Genomic DNA, 21,192 nt, shown 5'->3' on the forward strand with positions numbered 1-21,192 from the left:
TATATATTAATGCTGTACATTATATATTTTAGAATTTCAAAGATTACATCTGAAGTCAGTTGCAGGAAAAAGCTCATACAGATTGAAACACTGAGATATATAAAGTCAATTCCTGCAGATTTCTCCATATTAGTCATGATGTGGCATGAAATTCTCCCTATTGAATGATAGAATTGAATGAAATATGAAAGTTTTATGTTGCTGTGTAGATTTGAACAAGAGCATGACAAAACAAACTAAATTTTGGCTTATTGCAACAATTGATATTACATTTTGGCATTTTACTCTTTAGAAAATAATACTAACGGTCCAACAGTTGATTATATTTGAAATAATTAGTTGTGCTATCTGCTCCAGTAGCCACTCTGTGGTCAGCTGACCAACAGACCTCATGTTGTGCAACATGGGGTCAGTTGCTTTAGTGAAACGTTGGTGCATTATCAGTTTTGCACACCATGACCATGTGTTTTTGCAACCTGCAATTGTTCTACATGGATTTCTTTTTCTACCAGCTGACTGGCCGTGTTTATCACCAATATATGTAGAGGCAGCTCTGTGTTGTTCTTTGTTCCTTAAAGCTGGTAAAAACTCATTTTGGTACTTTACCTGGCTTTCTATTAATGAAAGCACTTAAAACCGTAGAAACTGTGTAATGCAAAATTGTAGTGATTCTGAAACTGTAGCTTTAAAGTTATTGTACATACATTTAAGTTGTAAATGTGATATAGTAATATGGTGCAAAGAACAAATGTTCTAAATTGGTACATATATTTTTGTTATCTACCTCGATGTTTGTGGAGCCGATTTTCTAGTCGGTTGCATTTTCAGCTTTTGTATTCATCTTGTTTGTTGAACGCAGTAAATCCTTATTGTATTACTCGCATATGGAAGCCTGTCATATGCTAAAAAAAAGCAACAAACCCCTGTACACCTCTCAGTGGTGCAGATTCTGGGAAATATAGCAGAAGTGTTTTGCAAAGCTAGATAAAACAAAAGCTCTTTCCATTTGATATAATGGCACCGAAGCTTGAAATTTGAGGGCCTATTTGCCAACGTAAATGTTTTCTTTTAATTTGTAAAAGTTACAATTGACAGGCTGTCTCACTTTTCACTCACACACACACACACACACACCCACACACACACACACACGCACACACACACACACACACACACACAGACAGGCACAGTGATGAGTTTTGCGGTTAGTATGAACCATCAAAAGTAAAACATGTACACTAAACCGCTTTCAGTATGTCAGCTTCCTCTTCTCTAGGCGTAACCTCACATAGCTCAACCCCAGCTGGTAGAAAAAGTTCTTCCTCAATTCTGCCATTTTTTATACTCTTAACAGTCTACTGAGCCTGCAAATTAAAACCATTCATGCTTTTTACCCCAATGCTTCACAGGTTAAAAAGTTTGCTTTTTTGACATGTAGTGTAAATGCAACTTTGAGGGCTCAGTGGATAACCCAGTTGATTTCTACCTAAATGTCTTCTCAGTAATGAGAAATCTAGTGGAGTGTTTGTCTTAACATATGTTAGGGGTAAAAACACATTTTCTTCTTCCTCGTTTCCTCCAAGCGAATGTGATTATCAGCCTAAAAATGCATTTCCACTATTGTAGTGAAGGCTTATTTGATTATTAGCACACATCTTTTGGTTTTACAGAACCAGAAACAATGTATTATGGTATTTTGCCTGAAGCGGTTGTGGGGATTTACGTTACTGGAAGTAACTTGTTGTTTTCAACTGTTGTGCTTTCTCTCGTTTGAACCTTGGATCCTTCTGGAGCTTCCGATGAACAATGGACCAAATGGACCATAAAAATGAATAACATTTATCCCCTTAAGAGTCTGTGTAAGCTAGAATTGTTTTCTCCACATGACGGTAATATTTTGGAACAGTAAAAGGGACTCACTTCTATACACTCCCACACCTGATTTAGATGGTAGAGGCCGATATGTTGAAGATTACAGAGAGTTGTTTGCTTCAGTTGAAACAGTGTTAACTCTCACAACAATCTTAAAACCTTTATTAGTTTAATGTTTCTGTAAAGCTAGCCAGAGTAGTTAAAGTAGATATTAGGAAGTCATCTATAGCTGACCTTTACTTTCTGTGTCATGTAGAACTGCATATTTCAGCATTTTTAATTAAAACCACTTCTTTGGACGCCTAGTTATTTCTAGATTAGTTTTCAAGCAAGAGTTGCAGCCTTAATCTTCTTATTGCCATGCTTCTTTTCCTCTCCTAATAGCTGCTGCTTCACTGACAGACAGACAAAGGGATCCTTCTCAAACACTTTCTGTGGAGGGAAATCCTTAGGCCAGCTAACTATGTAGGACCCAGAGCATTTTGCTTGGTTTTTCATACCATTTCTGCCACCGAGGATTTTCAGTTCTATAAAAAGTCTTTGTCATAATCGAATAGGGCATCTTAATTCATGCAGCTACCTGAACAGAGCAAAGGAAAGGGGCTATTTTGCATAGTTGTATTATATAACTCAGTGCACAATGAGGAAGCAAAATCTGCAGAGACATTGTTGTTTTTGTTTTTTTTTTTCAAAGAAAAACGCAGAAGTGGCATTTGGAGCTACAGAAAAAGTCTTTGTGGTGTTCTAAAGTCTATTTTTAACACAAATGGCTTATTTGATTTATATGCACATCAAGGCCAGAATTAAAATCAATTGCTTCTTTAACATTCACCCTTTAGCAGTAGTGACTGTTCTTTAGTCATTGTTGCCCTGTACTACGCTGGGTTAGGCACAGGGTTTGGCCTTGTAAATACATTGTATCTCATCAAGTAAATTGCCTTTTATCCCTTCTCATCCTTAATGTCCTTGTGCAAAGATATCTTGATAGAGAAGCGATTAGTCACGTACAGCCCCTTTCTAGGAGTCATTTAGTTCATTTTCAGTGTCAACAATTCATTGCCAAAGTAGGACTTAATGGGTTTTTTGCTTGCATTTCAGGATTTTTATTTTTTTCCGTTTTAATCTCTTGGTAACATAAGAACTGTCTCCTCCATTTGCAGTTCATAAATGTTTGATGTAATACAGTCTGATTGGTCAGTTGGTGTTTTGTTAGAGAAATAAAACGTGATCTCTGAAGTGGGCATGAAAACAACAATTGTTTGCTTCAGGACCACTTTAAATGGGGTTCTGCGTGAATGTTCGCAATAATTAGACAATGATTTCACTGATTACAAAGTGTTTAGACGGTGACTAAACACCGTCTAAACACTGTTTAGACGGTTTAGACGGTCTAAACCGTCTAAAAAAACAAACACTTTTTGGAAAGTGTTTGTTTTTTGTACATGGCATATTTTAGTTGAAATTATCAGTGCAATAACTCCTCCCAGCTCAGCTGCTGTGTTAAGTGTCTTTCACTCTGTTAAAGTGACTTTATTAAGATCTTCAGTTGTACAGTGGAAAATGCAAGTCAGATCAGATGTGTTAAAACATGTTAGAATCTGAGCTGCAGCTCACTAAGCACATTACTGCAGTCCCTTGATACTTACTTTAACTTAGTCAGCAAGAGCCTCAAAGGGTATACCTGTACATGTGAGTTTCTGAGTACACACGAACTTGTCTGTTGCTGCATTTTAAGGTAATAAGAGCAACTATCTCTAGCTCTCACTCAAGGTCCCTTTTTGCCTTAGTTGTGCCTGGCAAGGCCTGCAGTTGGCTGGTTCTCACACACAGCAACCCCTGGCGTGATTCCAGCCGTAAACACAGCCAGCTGGCTCAGTCTGTTTACCAGGTCAAACATGGCCGCAGTTTGTCTTGGGACCTGTTCTGTTATTCAAACGTAGTCTGTGAATGAGAACCAGTAATTAGCTCAATCTAAACATCAGCTTTGAGTATTTTAAAACAAAGTTGTCCAGGAGTTTTATACCTTTCTTAAGAATAGTCAGGATAGAGTACTTGAATATGGCATTTGGTAGGAGCTTGAGCTTTTTGATTTTTGGTTATGTCTGTCACACTTGTAGATAATGGTATAATTTAGAAATACAAATGCATTCTGTAATAAACTGAATATTTGACGAATCTATGGGTCGTTGAAAAAATCCTTTTGCAAACCTCATATTTGTTTTAATTTTGTGTACGTGTCCTAGTCCTCACAGTTTGTTCGGAACTCCTTTGAAAGGTTTACTTTCCACGCTTTAATTGCTGCGCTTTTTCATGGATCCCACACAGAACCCTCTCAGGAACTGTGTGTACCAAGGGAGGTTGAGTCTCTTGCCAGTGTAACTTGAAGTTCAAGGAACAGTTTTGTGCATAACCTCTGAGAATGTTTCTGCACTGAAAATTAATCTGTGTATAAGAATTTATCCACATATTAAAAAAAAATAATAATAATAATAAGATTTTATTTATTTGTTTATTCTTTGAAACAGATAAATCAAAAACTTCCCTAACCAAGTTGATTTAATTTCAAATTTTAAAAAGAACTATAAATGAGCCAACATCTCAGCTGACGGAAAGTACTCCGAGAGACGCTGCCTGCTTTTAATAGTGTCGATAGGAGGTCTGGTAGAGGGTATTTTTGTCTCATCAGTTCCTCTGAAATAATCCTGAAACACCAGAGGACTTAGAATAGAACAACTAAATCACATATCCTCCCACAATCTGTCACAAAATTAGACCTTATACATCTTCTTTAAAGATGCACAGTAGACCATCTTCTGCTTGTTTTAAGTTAGTTGTTGACTTGCACACATTTTCTTAAAGTTGTACTTTTCATTTAAAATCCATTATGTCTGCTGATTAAATGTCTAATCTTTTAATTAGACATTGTTGTTGTTACTACAACCCTGTTGTCTTCTTAAATAATGAGAGGATGCTTATGTGAATAAAATGAATATATGTTGCAGTTGGGGAGAAGGGAGAAAAAAAAAAAACACCTTCCATATAGTAGGATGATAAACGTTCTTATCCAAGCATTGTATTTGCTACTGTAGACATCAGTCTCCATTGTTTATCCTAGAAGCTGCTCTTGACAACATCCCATTGGTGAATATCTGGGTCATGTAACCAGCCATTAGTCACTATAGATGGGGGGGGTTTAACATGGTGGGACACAAATGGATAGATGAGAGTGTCTCGAGTTAATCTATGCCCTGGAACAGCTTGATGGCTTGATGCTGGTGGTCACTTTGTGAAGCCTCTCCTACTTTAAACTGTAGGACGAAATATGCAGCGTTAGGTTCTTTTTCTTTTTTTGTTCTCTCCAAGACAACAGTGCATTTGTGTTCAGTTTGCACTAAGCATAGACCTGTGTGAGATTTTGTCATTGTTTGACAGTATTTACACAGAACATGTATACTATTAACATCTACTTTCGTCTAAACATTAAAACAACAATTGTTCCCACTGCTGCTAAAATGATCCAACTTATGAATGATTGAATTTTTGGAGGATTTACATTATGAGTAATAACTCATTGCAGTTAATGACTGTAGTGAAATAAACAATATACTCTCCACAATCCTGAAGCAGATTGTTTGTGGTTACATGATTGTGTCTGTCATACATGATTGTATGACAGATGTCCAAACAAAGCTTATTTCTTTGGGACGAGTTTATTTGTGCTTCTCTCAAACAAACATGTCTTATCAGAACATTAGTAAAGATTGAATAATTTCATAGTTATATATTTTTTGGTATTTTTGTTTTTATTCAAAGATTTAAGCAACAATGTAGAAAAACTCCCCCAAAAACACTTTACGAGTAATTTAATATTATATGTTTTTGCTTTTCTGCTCTTTATAGCGCAACACCAGAGCTAAAAGGGTGTTTTCACACCAAAGTTTTTTTTTTTTTTTTGTCCTCCTAAAACGGAACAAACTTTGTCTTTCTCGGATAGGCCTCTTCGTTTGGGCAGGCGTTAAAGCTCTTGATGAGTCTTGTGCAGACTAAACAAGTGAACTATCAAACCAACCGAATCGAATAATTAATGGATGATTTACAGACTTTAATTTGGCCTGAAAACTTTCAGGTTTTCAGGCCAAATTAGTTTGCTCTCTTTGTAACCAAAACAGTTGGACCGTCTCTGCCCCTCACTTTTCTTTTTCTGTTCTGTTGGATTTGTCTCTTGTACAAGCAACATGATGCTCATATTGATGAAACTGTATGATGCTGACTTTTTTTTTTTTTCTTTTTTTTTTAAAAAACCTCCTTTCAACTGCAGGGACAAATTAATAGCAGCTTTACTTCCTCATCTAATCTCTTATGTAAATGTAGACAATTACAGAAAGAGGAGGAGAAACCTATGTTTTGATGCAACACACCAGAAATCTGCGTCTCTTAAAAGAAGTGCATGTGCTGTTGAAACATTATTCTGGATCTGCCCCGTTTATGGACAGCAAAAAATAATAATCGGGTCTGTAAACTGCTGCGTCCAAATAATTTCACAGGGCTTTTCAGTACAGGTACAGTTTTTATATTCTTTATATTTAGCAGCTGAAATTGTTCTCGGCAAGAAATCCTCTCCATCCAAGCTTTCAGCCTTTATTTTGCAGCCCAAACTTGTGTGATCATTATTGAGGCTAATGTTTATCTGAGTCAGATCATCGAAACTTAATAAAACATACAGGTTAGAACATGTCAGTGTTCCCTTTCACCCCTCCTCTTCTCCAACTGTCCCAGGTGCTGCAGTGATTACTAAAAACAAACAGGCTCCGTGTCAAGCGTTTTCACCTCGACAGTGTAACGATTGGTAAGGAACTTGTTGTTTTTGAATTTTTAAGACATGTTTATGTTTTCTTTTTCCATGATTCGAAGCTACTTTCTGGCAGAGGAATATGTGTTTCTTGCTGGTCTCATGTTGTTCTGGTACCATTGAAGTTTCCACAAGGGGCTTGTATCTCAGGGTAAATATTAGCCCAGCACCTGCACAGCATTGCATTGTAGATTGAGTAAATGTTGGCTTAGTTTGCCAAACTTTACTCACTGTGTACTGTGAGTGGTGATGGCTGAGTTCTTGCATAGTTCCACGTTATATTTGTGTTGAAACAAGGTCAGGGAAACTCAGAGCATGGAAATTACAGTTTAAATTTATCTTCGGTTTTATCATGTAACCGGATCCTCCTCCATTTCTTTCTGTTGTCACATGTGGGTCCACCCAACACTAAGATGATCTTACTGATATTTTCATATTTTGGGTTTTAAATAAACGTGGCTTCTGTGTTATTTTACCCTTTAGTGAGGTCTTCTCATACCTGTTTGTAACAACAAAGACGTTAGACCTGCCACTGCCATGTTCAGTTTAAGTCATGTAATGTTCTCCTATTGAGCTCAGGTTGGTTGTGTTATTTTTCTGTTCAAGCTTTGCAACTATCAGAATTAGCTGCTTTTGCTGTTCCTGCTATCTGCATGTCTTTGCTCCTCATCAGATCTATGGTCTGCAAACGGTTTTTAATTCTGAGATGCTGTACGGTGGGATTGCCATTGTGCTCCCGTTGTGTAATGCTAAAGCTTCTAGATTTTTCCCATGCTGCTCGCACCCCATACAGGGTTCGGCACTGTACTACACATGCACGAATGCACTGCAGCAGAAGTGAGCTATTTATAGACCTGCCCCACAAAGACAAATAAAGGTCTATTTAAATTGATCCTTTTCCCTGCCTTTTAAATTTCTACTTGATTGTTTTTTTGTTTTTTTTTTAGAGTAGAGGATAAAAATCGAACCTTAAAAAAAAAAAAACTGGAACATTTGAGATGAAAGCACAGTTAGGATGATGATAGAATGAGTCACCCAGGCAGAGTAGACAACGGGTAGAAGTGGGGAGTGGGAATGATGAGGATGTGAATATGCTTTTTGTATTATTGATATGCATAGAAATGTACTTGTGGAAGGAGGGCTCACTTTAGTGGTTAAAATTTCAACAGCCTGTCCTGCGGTTTCAAGTTTCAGACTTCCAGCCATTGTTAAAGTGCAGGTTTTTGTACCCCAAATAGTAACTCGGTGTAGTAATGTGACATACGTCATAATCCTCAATATATTCACAGTGGAATAATGTGGGAGGTTAAAAATATGAATCACTGTATGAATGGGATTTCTGTGGGATTTTTCTCGGGGGTTGTAAGTTAGGAGCTGCAGGAAAGTCGACTCAGTAGGCTGAGCGTCAGAGGGTGTCGCCTGCTGTTCGTGTTTCGTCTTCTGGTGGAAATGAATAGGACAGCATCGATTGGAGTGTAGCATGGCTTTTCACACACACCCAGATGGTGACGGATATCCTGCATTAACCACACTGTTTTAGCATTACCTCTAATTTGCAGTAACCAGCTCAGACCCTGTTGAAAACAAGTGCTATGTTCCAGTCTGGAAACAGCTGTGACCCTCAGCCGTTGCTAATTGTGTACTATGAATAGTTTCAACATAAAGGCAAGCTCAGTGGAGGAGGAAATCAAAACAAGAGTTGTTGTTTTGTTTTCCTTCTCCGCTGTTTTATGTTTCAAACATAAAATCAATAAGCGTGCACTAAGTGTAGTCATGATTGTTCTTCTCTAGGGCTGCACGATATTAGGCCAAAATTTTTATTTTTATTTTTTATTTCAAGGAGACATACCTGGTTAAATAAAGTTTACATACATGCATACACTAGAAAATCTAGCGATGAATATAATATTTGTAAATAATGCGATGCCAATGTCGGATACAATATATTCCTGTTTGTTTTTTTTTTGTTTTTTTTCATTCCTCCTCTTTCTAATCGGTTCTTCCTGCTCTATGTGACCATTAGCATTTTTGGGAATATCATTAGTGTCTGGTGTATCGAGCTTTTGCTGGTGTGAGAATATGTCCTATTGGTATTGGTCAAATATTACAGTCACATGAAAATGGCAACTGCAGAACTCTTGAACTATATTAGCCAGCAATGTTTGCTCTCTAAACAGTCCTTTGCGATGTAAACAAAGCACACACTGATATTGCAATTACAGTAGTTTTACAATATAATGTGCAGCGCTATTCTTCCTCTAACTGTATTAAACTGATTGACTAAAAGTTCACAAATCAGTCAGTGTCACAGTAGATCAAAATGAGTCCTATAGCCTACAAATAGTCTGATGAATTCTGTCAAATCCTTTTAAGGATATTTTTGTTATCACAATAATCAATATTTCTGTATATATTTATCAAAATAATATGCATAAAAAAGATAATCACTAAAATTAAAATGCAAAAATATGAAAGGAAGGGGAGAAAACTGAAAAGTCAGATGTCATACACTACAGGATAAATTGGCACAACAGCAATAACAACCTGCAGATTCACAATTTCACTTTGTAGACATTTGTAGTAATTCATACAATTCATGAGTAGATTTTTTTTTGTGGTGATGAAACAATGTCTGTGAAAGCTTTCTGTGTTTGCACGAATCAGTTTAGACATTAGAAAAGTCGCGGTTGTTGTGTTTGGGGTCATTTTGGACGGCGAATCGGTGCGGACAGACGCGCTGGAGTGGGTTAGAGGCCTCCTTCTGTCACCGACTCTGGCAGTGTGCAGTCTGAACTGCTTGTCACTGCCATGCTCCGTGTCACTATGTGAACAGGCTGGCATGTTTGTGTACAGTATGGCTTTGTTGGCGTTGGAGAAGAATGAAAGGGCTCATAGAGCTACACGAAAAAGGAGTGTGTTTGAATGACTTAGCTTTGTTATCTTGCTTTGTTTACTTTTATTAAGGACAAGCAAGTTGTCACGATGAAGGAGGAGAATTTGCTCCAACGGAGGCTTTCTCTTTGCCCTAGCGCCACCTCTCCACCTAAAATTGACCCCCGCACACTCACCCGGAACTTGTCTTATGGAGGAGACAATGACATCTACAACTTCAGCCCAGGTAAGAGGCTTTAAAGCTGACAATTGTGAAATGTAAAATTGTGTGTGAAATCGGGTACAGTGACATTTCGGGAATCCACCAGCAAATACTGGTGGATTCCTGTGTTTGTGAAAATATGCTGTGCTGTGCTGCAGAGTATTTATCCCATAAATAAATGAACAAACATGACCTGCTGCTTGTTAGATGCTTTGGTGGCTGCTGCGCTTTAATTGTTTGTCTGCAGGTTTAATCACTGAGCGCTTTTGTATGTGACTGTATGTTGTGGGTTCCCACCAGGCAGTGAGACAGACAGGAACGCTCTCTCCATGCTGAGTAGTGAACTTAGTCCTGCCCAATCACCAGACAGCAAGGTAAGACTGCAGTTCCTGATTGGGCAGTTCCCCAACCTACATCACAGTAAATCTCCTCCTTAGGCGGGAACACAGCTGCTCTTACATTGTAGCATCATTTCTTTTCATTGTTTCTTTAACAAGTTGGAACATACGCAAGCTGGCAAAGCTTTCAGTTTTTGATGCCTTCATTTATGAACTCAAGTACTTTTAGTCCCATTTTAGAAAGTTATAATCAAATGCATCTAAAGGCAATATTCAAAGCCTTGCAAATGCTTTCACACAAACCTTTTCACAGTTTAAAATAACTAATTTTAGTGTTTTAGATCTTGTGCACTTAAAAAAGAAAAAAAATATTCTGAAAATAAAACTGTAGAAAGTATGTTGTTGTGCATTTTTATATTTCGGTCCTTTTACGTTGATACTATTAAATCTTCTAATGCCTCTTATAAATAAGGCTTTAGGAGAGTCCTTATTAGTAAATAGACGCCACCAGTGCATAACTAAAAATGCAGCTGTTCTATGAAGGCCTTAACAAAAGAAAGAAATAGGCATACATTTCAGTCTTTAAATCAGCATATTCTGATAGGGACATACCAAACACATATCACTTAAAATCTCCAAAAAACAATTTAAAGTTCAAACATGACAAAATATGAAAAAAGTTCAAAGGGTATCAAAACTTTTGCAAGCCACTGTAAGTAAACCAAAACCGCAAACGGCTGCTTGTTTTGTAAAAATTATTACAAAGCTGCATTTTATACATCAAGGCCATGGTGGGAACTGTCTTTTACTGCCTCAAGGCAAATGATTGACATCAACCCATCTCGAAACTGCTTTTGCAAGACAATCTTTTCTTATTGTTATGTGATAACAAGACAATATGGCTTCCAACAAAAGTTGCAAGTGATAACCATTTGATCTCATCTTGTCTCGTCTCCTGCCCACATGTCGCTTTGCCTTGCTCATCCTCACTATTTTGCCTTATACCCTATATAAGATAATAATCCTGTGTGCAGCTGCATCACTGGTCCTTTGCCTTGTCGTCTATCCTATAGGCCCGTAAAGAACAAGCTGGACTGAGGACAGTTCAGCCGTTGCATACTTTCACTTACGCAAGGATATAGCTGTGTACTTCTCTTTTAAGACTGGATATTTTATGTAATGATCATTTGTTGCACTTAAAGAAGCTGAAATAAACATTACAGAAAATTAATTGTCATGTCTGACAGGTAACTGATATGCACTTTTTGTCTCTTGCAACTTTAATCATTAAGATTTGTTGGTTTGTGGCCACTGAATGTTCAGTTTCACAACTCGTAGAAAAAGCCACATTCTTGCTTGTCACAAGCGTTAAGGAACATTTTGTCCTCAATTTTATCAAATGCAAACTTAATAAGCCTTCATAGCAGAACATTTTTAGTTGTCAGCAATATTAAAAAGCTTAATTCCACCTTTTTTTTGTGTGTGTATGGTTCAATATGAGCTTCTTTCTACAAGGTAATTTTTCCCATTTAAAATTAAATCTTTTCCGAGGCAGTTACAGCTTCCAGGGTTTGTTTGTTTCAAAGACGTTCTTTTTACTTTCTTTCCCTCTTGACTCCAGTCTGAGTCCAGGATGTTTAATGGCGTTGAAAAGGACAGCCCCTCCCCCACCGAGAAGCTGGCTCGAAAGGAGTCTCTCAAGGTACACGTCACTTCCTTGCTTGAGAAACTGAGAAAATGTTGAGCCTTATTGTGCCACAGTTTCTTTGTCATTAAGTAGGTCAAATGGCTATTTGGGAACCTTTTAAAACGCAGTTTAATGCTTCCGATTTGTGTGACACGTCTCAAATGAATATTTCAGCTAGTTTGACTCTGCTTCCACCTAGTGTTGGCTTATGCAACATCGTTTTTCTCTCTGTGAGACTGATGACTCATTAGCGTTTTGTTGTTTTTTCTCTTCAGGTTCAAAAGCAAAATTATCGGCAAGAGAAGAAGCGGGCAGCGAAGGAGCTCTCCACTGCACTTAAGGACCCCAGTGTTGTTGTCATGTCCAATTGGCTCAAGGTCTGAGAACGACTCAAGCAGGACAATATTTATGATTGGTTACACAATCGCTAATCATTTTGCATTTAAAATGTTACATTTAATATTATTTAAAGTTGTCTTAATACGTATGCTTAAAACCTATTCGTGGTAGTTTATTAGATGCATTTTTTATTCAACTGAAATGAGATGATTACATATGTATTAACTTACCCAACCAGCCTTTTTGTTTCACTGACTAAACTTCTCCTGTTTTAGGCCAGTCAAATTATTTTCTTTGCTAAATTTCAAATTAAGAAGTTTACTTACATTTCCTTAGGAGTTGATAGAATAGCTTTTTACACTGCATGACTTGTGTCAAATATTTTGGGTCTAGGATAAACAGGTTCTTTTTACTCTTTTTTTTTAAAATATCTACTTTTTGTTGTACGTTACTTATTTCATTCATGTGACTTCTTTAGATTCGTGGTTCTTTAAAGAGTTGGACTAAGTTGTGGTGTGCCTTAAGGCCTGGTGTGCTGCTGATCTATAAGACACCAACACCAGACCACTGGGTGGGCACCATCCTTCTTAGTGCATGCAAGCTGATCGAGAGACCCTCCAAGAAAGACGGCTTCTGCTTCAAGCTCTACCATCCACTGGAGAAATCCATCTGGGCTGTCAAGGTTTGGCATGTTCAATGAGTTCCTGGTCAAACTGGGATTTGGGGACACGGTTCAAATCAGTTGTGCTAGAAGTTTTTGATATTTGTGATAATTACTTTGAAATGGAGTTGATAAAGACTGAGACAAAATATCCTAAATTTGTTGAACAGATGGGACCATATTCTAATATTGGTTGTTCAAAGATATGTCAGTATTTAATTAACTCCTCAAACAATAAGTTATTTATTTTTTATGGACAATTGTATTTTTTAATAAATGCGCTTGTTCAACATATATTTTATCTGGGCTTGCATTACCTCCTTTAAGCTAGTTTTTCTTCTTTAATAAGAAAGTGTTTTAAAAAAATGCAATTCAATTATCTCCCAACGGTAACTGAAAAGACAGCATTAACAACTGATAACATGGAGTAGCATTTTACAGCAATAAAAGAGAAAATATATATATAGACACTAAATGTATTATATAAGATATAAGTTTAATGAAGGACAAATGTACTGAAGGAGTTTTTGGTTTAGCAACGCAGAGCTAAAATTTAACATAATAAAGAAAAATGTTATTGTAGTTTGTTTTGTTGTCCATATTTACATTCAGGCCACATTAGCCAATGATAAACTAATTACTTATCCGTTTTGCATTAGCAATTTTCTTTTTTTGTATCTCATTTAGTGTTGCAACTTCTGAGTAGACACTAAATGTGTTATGCAAGATATGTTTGTTTCACACTTTATTGTATTTAAAATAAAATGATTTTGACCCATAGTATTTAGCAAAAACATTTACTAAACAAAAATAGAATAAACCTGCTAAATTATGCTAGGTGCACAAAATACTATTCATTTTTAATATTTTGCTCTTAAAAAGTAGCACTGTCTCCAACTGATATACGCTATCAAGAGTTCTTCTTCCTGTAGCTTACTGACATTACATTTCAAACAGTGTTATCTAAGTAAGACTGATTATCTTGTTTTGTTGCCCATTATCTCCTTCAGGAGGGGACTAGTGTAATAATCCTATTTCCGCCGCTAAACAACATTGTGCAGCAATAGGTATGGGAGGGGTAGTTCTGCACTGCTATAGGCTTCGTATAACTCTTTATGTTAACATGAAGCAGTCTCTGGACATGGATAAACACAAATGTATATCTACACAAGTGAGTAAATAGGATAATATTATTATATATAATTATATTATAACATTATTTTTTTTCCCCACTCTTTTTTCTGAACAAATATCATACCTTTCTTTCAATAACATGACCAAAAGCTTCGACTATTTTCTCATGTTTCTTTAAGTCATGCTTCTGGTGTTACCATATGAACAGCGTGAGTCACTGTGTTTGATTTCTCTCTTTAGGGTCCGAAAGGAGAAAATGTCGGTTCCATCACGCAGCCTTTACCCAGCAACTACCTGATCTTCAGGGCTGCATCTGAGTCTGATGGTGAGCTGCTGTTACTCTTTGAGTTCAGTATTGTCCCATGCTTGATGCATTGTTTTTTGGACATTAGAACATACTAAGAACACATGTTTCCCTTCTTGGATCTTTTGCCTGCAGGCCGGTGCTGGATGGATGCCTTGGAGCTGGCTCTGAGCAGTTCCAGTCTCTACAAAATGTCTCCCAGACCTGAAAAGGAGGGCGATATCTGCATGGCTTCAGATTCTTCACATATACTCCAGCTGCTGCAGTCTTCTCCACTCACTGCTACAGAGCTGCAACAGTGAGTAATACACAACTACCACATGCTCTGTGTGAAGTATATCTTCAATACATCCTTATGAACAGCTTAGAATAGGAGGTTAAAAATCATGGATTCACTGGGGAAACCTTCTGTATGTAGCAGTAGTCCGTTCTTTCTATCTCAGCAGGACATGCTGACTGACAGTCATCTCTCAATCCATCTGTCCAATGAGTCCACAATGTGCACAGTAATTTTACAAATAGCTCCAGAAATATTTGTATGCACATGTCTATTAGCTTCCTTGGCCAGAAATGATCTGATTTCCTTTGAATTTGGTATCAATCAGAGAAAATGCAATGCTGGATTCTATTTCCTTACACTTCCCTGTGATTATATTAAAGCATGTAGTTAATAAATTATATAAATTCATGATTTGTATGGCAGCTGTGGCTACCATCCAGTAGCTTTCCACCATCAGCGTGTGAATGTGTGCATGAATGTAGTGTGAAGTGGTTTGGGGTCCTCTGGACATGCTGAAGCGCTGTACAGGTACGAGCCATTTACCATTTCATTTAGCAGTCTCAGTTCATGGTAAATGCTTTAATGACTCATTTCAGATGATTTTCAAATCTGTCATCACACTCGGTGAGTGACGATTGTTGTCTTCAAAACTGTTCTGTTTTCTAAAACACTGAAGATTTGTTTGCGTGTATCTGCTGTGCTTTCTCACCAAACAGCTGTGCTTTCACATCAAGCTGTCCATGTGTTTGTGCAAAAATACTTCAGTGTCTTCATGTAAAGTAGCTGAAGATGACAGCTTGTTGTGACTGGAGGATAAGTTGAAATATCTGAATCGGAGTAAGACAAACCTAATCTAAATGTTATTGTGCGAAGGTCATTGCCAGCCTGTTTGAAGTGGTCTTGAACAATACGTCCTCAGAGTTTTTAAGGATTTAAAACAAAAATAATTCTTTGGATTTTGGTTGCTTTTTCACAACCGTTTTGGTGTAGTGCTTTTACCTGGTCATGACTGCAGTCTCTACAGCTCTGCCTCGATGAGCGAGCTTTCAGGTGGACAGCAAAAGAAAATCATTCACTCTTACTCAGCAAAGACCTAGGAGGAGAAGCATCCGTTGATCTGTTACTATTGACAGTATGCCAATATCTAGCTAGCAGATGATTGCCAATCATTTTTGTTTTAAATTATTTTTGTGTGGTAAACATTTGTAAAATAGTAATTTTTGCTCTAAATATTCCGGTTGAATGCTCGTTAAATTGCTACCTGTGATTGTTGCAGCCCCCATCCTCCTTCCCTGTGCGCTGTTTACATCCTACATTAGGTCCCCTCCTCACGCTTCCCTCTCGCCTTCTCCTTGCCTGAACCCTCCCTCCAGCCATCCTTTCCTGCAGCCCCTCCTCTCTTTCCTTTGCCTTGACCAATCTCAGCACCTTATTCGCTCACATGACTGACAAGGGAGCAGGAAGATGGAGCACACCACCTAAAAAGCAAATCAGCCATTGCAGGCTTTTCATACACACCTTGGCTCACAGTCAGTGCTTTTCACAGGCACATTCAGGAAGCAGGTAGAGAAGTGTTAGAGGGACAAAAGCTGAGCCTGTTGTCAGCTGACAGAAGCCATTCACACACACACAGGAGAGAAGGGGAGAGAAAGCCAGTCTACATCTGTGCTTGGATTTGCTGATAACATTATCAGCTGTTGGATTCCTGTGGAAGAACTTCTCCATATGCTGTTTAGTTTGACGGTAAGGGAAAGCAGTTTGCATTATTGTGTTTAGACTAAAAGATAACTCTGTGGTTTAGGTAGTAATTCTGCTGGAATGTAGTTCTTCAGGACTGCCATGCCCTGGGGGACTTTTGAAAAAACTGAACTGTCTTCCATTGTTAAAGAAAATGATCTGCTTCCTGGTTGTCTCTGACTATAGTTATATAACCGAGTCTGGTTTTGAAAGCAGGTGACAGTGCAATTGCCGTCCACTATTCCCAGGATAGGTGCAGGATTTATGAAGTAGCCACCGCCGAGAGCGACAGTGACGACGGTCTGTTTAACTTTCAGTGTTACTGCGTTCGCTTTAATCACATGCACCGTTTATGTTCTGCGGCTTTCAATCGGAGGTAATAAATGCCTGAAGGACATTTCTCTCACGCCACCCATCATCGCTGCTCATGATTCTCATTCTCACTTCTCTTTAATGTGATCATTTGAACGCTGATGAATGACTTTCTATTCGTTTTTTGTTTTTTTTTCTTCCAGTGCTTTGGTTTTCTGCCTGCGGATCTGAGGTTTGATTAGTTTAGTCTGCATTAGATGTAGCTTGAATTAGAATTGGATGTTGCCGTACGTGTCTTCACATGTACATGATATACATTTGCTGTCTCTTTAAGAAGATCTTAACCACTTAGATAGTGGTCAGTTTTTTTTGCTCCCAAGCCAACAAAGCCTCCACTAATTTAGTTTAATAAATGTTACACTGATCCGGTTTATTATTACCATGGGTTGTTTATTCTCAAGTAGCGCACATTTTCCAGGTTTGCACATCAAATATTTGTTGTGGGCATCTGCATCATTAAACACATGCAGTTTATATCTCTGTGAGCAACAATATCTATCTCTAAATATATGACATTAATTTTAGTTCATTAAATCTGATGTTTGTTATTCCCTTAATAAAACCCAGTATCGAGTAAACACTAAATATGGGTTGATTATTGCCATCTTCCATAACATAACAATATATGAACAGACTCTATTTGAAATGTAATCCACCCTAAATATTATTTCCAGAAGCAACAAAACTTGCCTCAATGGAAGCCCATTTCTGCAATGAAAGAAAAAATAAAAGACCAACAGGAAGTCATAATTTCGACTTTCAAGGTCGTAAGTATGAGATTCAAAAATCATAATTGAAATTCAGTCAATTTCGACTTTCAAAATCATAATTATGAGATTCAAAAAGATAATTTTCGACTTTCAAAGTCATAATTATGAGATTCAAAGTCATAATTTCGACTTTCAAAGTCATAATTTCGACTTTCAAAGTCATTGTGCGCTGTTCATAAAAGTCCTGCCAAAACTCAGAGAGGACATCCCTCAAAACTCCTCCATCATCAACAGCCTTTTCTCACCTTCCATCAGGAAAGCACCACTTGAATACATATGTCCTCCTGAGTGACACCTGGATCACAAAAATGTGAAATTAGTTCTTTCAGGATCTGGCCACGGTGAAGAACAAGGATTTTCTTAATCCCTTCTCTCTGAATAATGGGCATGTCCAAAGAATCAAATTGTGAAGAAGAAAGCACTGGACTAGATGGCTGTGGAGGCAGCGGAAGGGTGTCATCAAGACTGAGACTATCTGTGTTAAATGTGTCCTGTGAAAAAGGTAACAGTGCCACTGTCTTCTAAAATGTCCCCATTGATTCCTGCATCTAGCTCTTGGACATTGGACAAATCACCCATGTCATCAGTAGAGTAAACTAGGTGAACATTATCACTGCTGCTGTTTGTCAGGACACTGCTGGTTCCAACATATATGGCATCAATGCTGTCTGGTGCTTTGGATTGAGTCAGTGGTGTGCAAACTTGAGAGTGAGTAGAAAACCTTAAAGTGTCTTGGTCATTTCCACTGGGGTTGTCTGGTTCCGATCACTGCCCGTGTCCTTTTTGGTTGTTAGGTAAAAACGCAAAACAGGTAGTTTTGTCTGCTCATAAAGTTCTCCAACAGTAATATGTTCATCAAGTGAATGTTCCTGAAAATCTGTCATGTCAACCTCAAAATCTGTAATTCTTCCCTGTGAATTTCTTTGAGAAGGAACAAACAAACCCACTGCCTTTTCAATTAATTCATTTTTCTACAGTCCTTTGACACATCAGTTTTTCTTGTTCCACCACCTTTCTTTGTCCGAACTTGAAAAAACTTCCCATCTCGAGAATTCATCCATCCTATCTCATCTTTTCGAACACTTTTTTGAACACTTCTGATGCTAAAATTTTCTGAGACCTGCTTTTGATCGCTGCCTTTCTTCCTTGAAATCATGGCTCTCAGTCGGTCAAAACGTTTTGATTTCCCTTCGTCTGCAATATCCGAGAAGTGCCAGTCGGTCACCATAAGATGCGAGATACTCCTTAAGCTGCAAATCTGTCATGAGCAGAAGGACACTGGAGTCGATCTAGAAAAAAAAAATTAAAACAGTTTAACCTATAAAAACGGGGGGAAACCCATTAAAAAAAGCCACATGATAAAACTGATCTGTCTTCACTACGTCTCTATAATTTTGTATAACTTTTAAATGTACTGATTTTCTTAACAATCTAGCTACCTTATCCTTTTGCAGTCATTGTATGACTTCCTCTGAAACATCTCGTGATTGTAAGAAGTCATATATCTCATCCATCCTGTGACAATTACACACAATAACTAATGAATAATGTCTAATAAAATATAACATTGCAAAAGATTTACTATGAACATGATAGTAGGGTTGGATGATATTACTGAAAAACATTTCACGATACAAGCATTTCATTTTAGTTTATATCAATAATTTTTTATTTTTTAAATATCTGAAATGCTGCCAAACTGGTGATGTGACCTTTCCCATTTTATCCACAGCTTTCACACCATAATGTTTTTTAAAAACATTTATGAGGCACAGTGGTGAAACATTAAACTGCTGCTCCGCAAGTTACTCAACAGCTTGTTGATAGCCTTGAGAGGTTGAGTAGCCTTTACTCTGCCTACATCCTCCAGAATGGTATGTGGTTCTGGATCAGAGTTCAGAGAATATTCTATATATTGAATATTCTATCAGACTTACTATCTATTGATATTGATCACGCGTGTGTATTGTGATACATATAACTAATTTATTGTCCAACCCTACATGACAGATAGAAACTCTATTTCAGACTCAAGCTCCTGCTAAAAAAAATAATAATAATAATAGACAACCAAACAGCTGCAATCATAAACCAATGCACAAAGAAACTACATAAAAGTAATAAAGAAAACTCTACCAGTGTCTCCACAACTAAATGGTAAAGTGTAGAGCTTAGGTCTGAAAGTTCTGTTTACATTTTCCCCTAAAATATATTTAATGGTTGAACACTTCTCAAAATTAAATTCTCATCTTTATAAAACAGTCAAGTACATGAACATCATCAGAATGATTTTAGTTTTGATCTCAATTACTTTCATTTAAACAGACAATATGATAAATTGCCTCTGTTTAGGTTCAGGTTCAGGTCAAAGGAACCTCCTCTGTCTCTTTTGTAGGTATCCTGAAAGTTGAGTAAAGTTAAGGAGTTAAATTTTTCAACAGGGCCTGCCTGTTTTTTTTTTTGTTTTGTTTTGTTTTGTTTTAAGTTCCTTGTTTTTCAATTTTTCTTATTTTTAATTGCTTTTATAAATATTGTCAATCTAAAGCTGCAGATCTCCAGCATTAGCTTAAGTGTACATGAAACTGCTAAGAAAACACTTTGAAAACTGATGCATATTGTACTTCCATGTTTTACTCTTGTCTATATATCGACAAAAACAATTTAACGGGAAAGATAGTGAATCACATTATGCATAACAAAACATGTGCATACAACAAACTGTGGGGTGTGTTTTAACCTACTAGCTATTGCTTGTATTTATGCCACAAAATAATTATACATATTAACTTATTGAATTTTTGGAGTACATTAACGAACTTCTTATCGCACTCTGAAATAAAAACGATCTAATTAACGGACTACTTTAAAAAAAACCTGTTAAATATGCTATAGGTTAGCGCGCTTTGACGGTTAACCTGCAGCTGGCTCACGTTGCTAAGACAACGACTAATATACACATCACCCTTTTCGCACTGCAAGGAATGGAACGGCACGGGTTCAAAGTAAGGCCGACCATTTTTGCATTAGAACTTCCGACACCACTTGGAAGTGTGGTTCCAAGTGGAACCACACTTGGAAAGTGTGGTTCCAAGGAGCCACACTTGTGGCTCCTTGGAACCACAAGTGTTGTGGGGCCGACCAAATGTGGCTGCTTAGAATTCAGCAGCTGATTGGTTTAGAGTCAGCCGTTGATTGTTTTGCAGTCAACCGTTAATCGGTTCTAGCTGGCTCTCACTAAACTGTTCATACTGTATTTTGTAAAGAGTGCTCTTTTTAATATTTTTGTTATTATTATTATTATTATTAATTTGCGATGAATTCCTCTCAATATTCTGCTGTTACCTGGTCACATGATGAGGTCATTTTTTTCCCTCCGCTTACTCCCTGATGAACGAGTACAGAACGAACTACATCAGAGAGGAAAGAAAAAGTTTTCCGCCGCATCTTTGAGGAAATGGCTTCGGCCGCTACATCGAAATCATTGTTTAGTTTAAACCACATGATCAAAAAGCATTTAAAACGAGGGAATCTAAACCGAAACTAACCAGCTGCTTTTTTCTGATAATTACAGTTCATTCGTTTACATATGATAAAGCCAGTCTGCAGGCGTTTCCGTGGCAACACAAAACTAACACAACTGTAACCAAATAAAATCAAAAAAGGCGAACCGACCTTTCACTGACTCTTAAACCCAGTTGCAAACGTTAATGAATAAGGAAGTACTAATTATGCTTTCCTTGGATGTAGGATCAAAT

The 21,192-nt window shown here is 37.4% G+C and overlaps 1 protein-coding gene across 3 annotated transcripts in view; it reads left to right on the forward strand.

Moving 5' to 3' along the window:
- osbpl5 (oxysterol binding protein-like 5) overlaps positions 1–21,192 on the forward strand; it is a 45,304-nt gene that overhangs the window by 10,361 nt on the left and 13,751 nt on the right. Inside the window, exons 3-10 of one of the 3 annotated variants that reach the window (XM_007561410.2) lie at positions 6,649–6,718; positions 9,686–9,839; positions 10,116–10,189; positions 11,775–11,855; positions 12,116–12,217; positions 12,658–12,861; positions 14,215–14,299; positions 14,414–14,576. In XM_007561410.2, the coding sequence (XP_007561472.1) occupies positions 9,704–9,839; positions 10,116–10,189; positions 11,775–11,855; positions 12,116–12,217; positions 12,658–12,861; positions 14,215–14,299; positions 14,414–14,576 (845 nt within the window). In that variant the 5' untranslated portion in view covers positions 6,649–6,718; positions 9,686–9,703. Of the gene's footprint in view, positions 1–6,648; positions 6,719–9,685; positions 9,840–10,115; positions 10,190–11,774; positions 11,856–12,115; positions 12,218–12,657; positions 12,862–14,214; positions 14,300–14,413; positions 14,577–21,192 lie in introns of those variants that run through there. The other 2 variants (XM_007561408.2, XM_007561413.2) reach the window with 2 other exon arrangements.

Source organism: Poecilia formosa, unplaced genomic scaffold (assembly GCF_000485575.1).
Source record: "Poecilia formosa unplaced genomic scaffold, Poecilia_formosa-5.1.2 Scaffold126, whole genome shotgun sequence".
NCBI classification, from domain to species: Eukaryota; Metazoa; Chordata; class Actinopteri; order Cyprinodontiformes; family Poeciliidae; genus Poecilia; species Poecilia formosa.